General features: G+C 30.7%; 2 protein-coding genes across 3 annotated transcripts; one reads left to right on the top strand and one right to left on the bottom strand.

The window, feature by feature from the left end:
* Positions 1-66: 66 nt before the first annotated feature.
* On the top strand, positions 67-1,378 carry LOC116350538 (TBC domain-containing protein kinase-like protein). 2 transcript variants are annotated; one of them, XM_031782343.1, is made up of 5 exons: positions 67-302; positions 383-478; positions 543-742; positions 805-1,095; positions 1,169-1,378. In XM_031782343.1, exons 1-5 carry the CDS (start codon positions 239-241, stop codon positions 1,271-1,273), a joined length of 756 nt encoding a protein of 251 aa, XP_031638203.1. In that variant the 5' UTR covers positions 67-238; the 3' UTR covers positions 1,274-1,378. The 2 variants fall into 2 exon arrangements, with proteins under 2 accessions (XP_031638203.1, XP_031638204.1); XM_031782344.1 differs by having other exon boundaries at positions 73-302; positions 383-460.
* Positions 1,299-2,277, bottom strand: LOC116350540 (small nuclear ribonucleoprotein Sm D3). Its single transcript, XM_031782345.1, has 3 exons — positions 1,840-2,277; positions 1,634-1,717; positions 1,299-1,481 (listed from the first exon to the last, which is right to left on the bottom strand). Exons 1-3 carry the CDS (start codon positions 2,150-2,152, stop codon positions 1,438-1,440), a joined length of 441 nt encoding a protein of 146 aa, XP_031638205.1. The 5' UTR covers positions 2,153-2,277; the 3' UTR covers positions 1,299-1,437.
* Positions 2,278-2,804: the final 527 nt, after the last annotated feature.

Here is a 2,804-nt window from a genome sequence, read left to right on the forward strand (position 1 = left end):
ACGATTGAAAAAAAGGGACAGTTATTATGACGCACCCTGTATATATAATATATATATATCATTTGGAAATTAAATCAATTTTTTTTCTCTTTCAGAACGAGCATTTCTATGTCTTTACAAATTTATTCCGAAATATTTGCAATGGTTTTTTTTGAAGGACAACTCTCCGGTTATTAAAGAATATCTTAATAAATTTTCTCAATTGGTTGCATTTTGGCAGCCAAATTTATCTAATCATATGCGAGAAATCAATTTTATACCTGAACTTTTCGCAATTCCTTGGTTTTTAACAATGTTTTCACGTAAGAGCATTTTTTACAGTTTATATAGTTCTCATTCAAAATAATATTATATATTTATATATGGAATTCCATAATTCCAGATGTTTTTCCATTACATAAGATAATACATTTATGGGACAAACTATTATTGGGTGATAGCTCCTACCCTTTTTTCATTGGTAAGGTCCTTTTCATCGGTAAATTTGACTTAAATAATAATAACCACACTTATTATATCAAATATTTCCTTTTTTTAATAAGGAATATCGATCCTGGAACAATTGAAAACCACTTTGTTAAGTTCTTGTTTCAACGATTGCATCTTATTATTCTCCGATCTCCCAGATATTGTGATGGAGACATGCGTAATTGAATCTCGAAAAATGTATCTTTCTACGCCAAAAAGTATAACTTTTAGAAAATATGCAAAACAATTGAATAACAATGAACCCGATGAATTTGTATGTTCTCTTTTTCTTTCCTTGAATTGAGTAATAATGTACGAATTTTTCAATTTCACCAGGAGATAAACGACATCGAATTGAATGATTTACAAAATGAACGATGTCCTCGAATCAGTGCAAATGATTTAATTGAATTAAATAATAAAAAGCCTGGAGAGGTCATGGTCATTGACATTCGAAGTCATTTAGACTTCAATAGAGCTCATTTAAGAGACAGCATCAATATTCCGTTTACCTCAATATCCCTAAGTGATATTAGATTAGACGCACTTGGTGTTCCCGATTTAGAAATGGTTTTGGCCAATAGAAATGTTGTGGTCGTTAACAATTTGCATGAAAGTGCTATTTTGGTATGTATTTGCATAACCTTAAATTGTTCACATTTTTTTTCTTCTAACGTTTTTTATTTTATTTTATTTTCAGTTTGCTCACTTTTTACTGGATTGTGGAATAAAAAAAGTATGCATCTTACATAGTGGCTTTAACATCCTCCATTCCTTTGTTCCAAATGTATTGGAAACATCGTAAACCATTAAAACGAAACGCAAGCAGAAACAAATATAACTCTATGTTTTTTTTTCAAACAGTTTATTGTATTTTATGAAGAAACTTATGAATAAACATTTATATGAAGTTTGTGTGTATCTGTGTATTTGAAGGGAAAATGTTCCATAATTGACAAAGCAACTATCTTATAAGCCACCTCTTCCAGCTCCCCTTCCAGCATTTTGACCGCCTATTAATAAAAAAAGGATTTGGGTTTTAAAAATTTTATTTCAGAAAATGAGTGAAAATATGTATATATTTGTTTCTCTTCATTTTCACAGATAGTTTGTTCGTTTGAACGTAAATGAACGTAAAGAAATGTAAGTAGAAATTAAAACTCACCTTGCCAAGCACCACCACGACCAGCTCCAGTTCCTTTGGAACTGCCTGCAGCACCTCGTCCACCACCCCTCCCTCTAGATGCCGCTAAATTGAATTTATGTGTTATTTTCATTTTTTCATACTTATTACTTATTATTAAATGTACATATTTATTAATACACACAATAATCAAGTCAAAAAAGATTTTTCTAAGAAGTAGAACTTACTTTGCGCTCGCAGTAGTGCTGATTTACCCCTGCCGGCCGTTCCTGCCTTTGGGCCGGCTTTTTTGAACATCGGTGCATTTTTCAACATGTCGGGCAGTATCATAAAGCGAATTTTAGAACCACGAATATAAACATTTTCCAAATTGGCTGTGCGGCCATCCCGATAAGTGACTGTAATTTGAGTCATTTGACAATTCATGTTGTCTTCGGCTTCGATTAGTTTGCCACGATAAACTTCACCGGTTATTGTTTCACATGTGACAATATGACCCTCTGCTTCGTGTAATACCTTAATTGGAACGCCAATTGACATTTTACTATTGAAATTGAATGATTTCGAATAAAAAAATAAACAATATTTTTTAGTTCTTTAAGCGCGAATTGTATGTGCAGCTTTATATGATTTAATCAATATTTAAGGTTATGACTATTCAAAACGTTTTGACAAACAAAAATACATTGGCAGCACGAACTTCAAGTCTCCACATAAACAACACAAACAAAAAACAATTTTGAAAAGTCTACATTAGTTTTACACACTACAAACTTACTGGTTAATTGGGCGTCTCCATTATTTTTATTTATTTTTTTTATTTTTTTTTTTTTCAAAAAAAATCATAACGAAAGTTTTTTTAACACCAACAACAAACAAAGCCTTTCGCCAGAATTCCGCTATCACCACACGTAACGCTTATTCCAATCATTTTTATTGCAAAAATCTTATACATTCTTCTCAACATAACATTTACTATGAATTTTTAGTTAAATCAATTACAATCAGATTGAAAGCTATGATCTTAATTTTTGTAAATTAACAATACAAAATTCATTATTTGATATTCTTTTCGTTCAAATTTATTTCACCTCATTAAATTTTGTTTGTATACAAATAATGAAAACTATAAGTCAAGCAATTTATGTAGGCCTATTCAAAGTAATAGGAACTGATTACAATTATCGGATGA

Source organism: Contarinia nasturtii, unplaced genomic scaffold, assembly GCF_009176525.2.
Source record: "Contarinia nasturtii isolate CC-2019 unplaced genomic scaffold, AAFC_CNas_1.1 Cnas_scaffold_4293, whole genome shotgun sequence".
In the NCBI taxonomy this organism is placed as follows: Eukaryota; Metazoa; Arthropoda; class Insecta; order Diptera; family Cecidomyiidae; genus Contarinia; species Contarinia nasturtii.

Coding starts and splice junctions, on each gene's coding strand:
- LOC116350538 (XM_031782343.1), top strand. CDS start 239: ATGCGAGAAATCAATTTTATACCTGAACTTTTCGCAATTCCTTGGTTT. Junction 303..382: donor GTTTTTAACAATGTTTTCAC/GTAAGAGCATTT, acceptor CCATAATTCCAG/ATGTTTTTCCATTACATAAG. Junction 479..542: donor TGGTAAGGTCCTTTTCATCG/GTAAATTTGACT, acceptor TTTTTTAATAAG/GAATATCGATCCTGGAACAA.
- LOC116350540 (XM_031782345.1), bottom strand. CDS start 2,152: ATGTCAATTGGCGTTCCAATTAAGGTATTACACGAAGCAGAGGGTCAT. Junction 1,718..1,839: donor AGCACTACTGCGAGCGCAAA/GTAAGTTCTACT, acceptor AATTCAATTTAG/CGGCATCTAGAGGGAGGGGT. Junction 1,482..1,633: donor TCGTGGTGGTGCTTGGCAAG/GTGAGTTTTAAT, acceptor TTTTATTAATAG/GCGGTCAAAATGCTGGAAGG.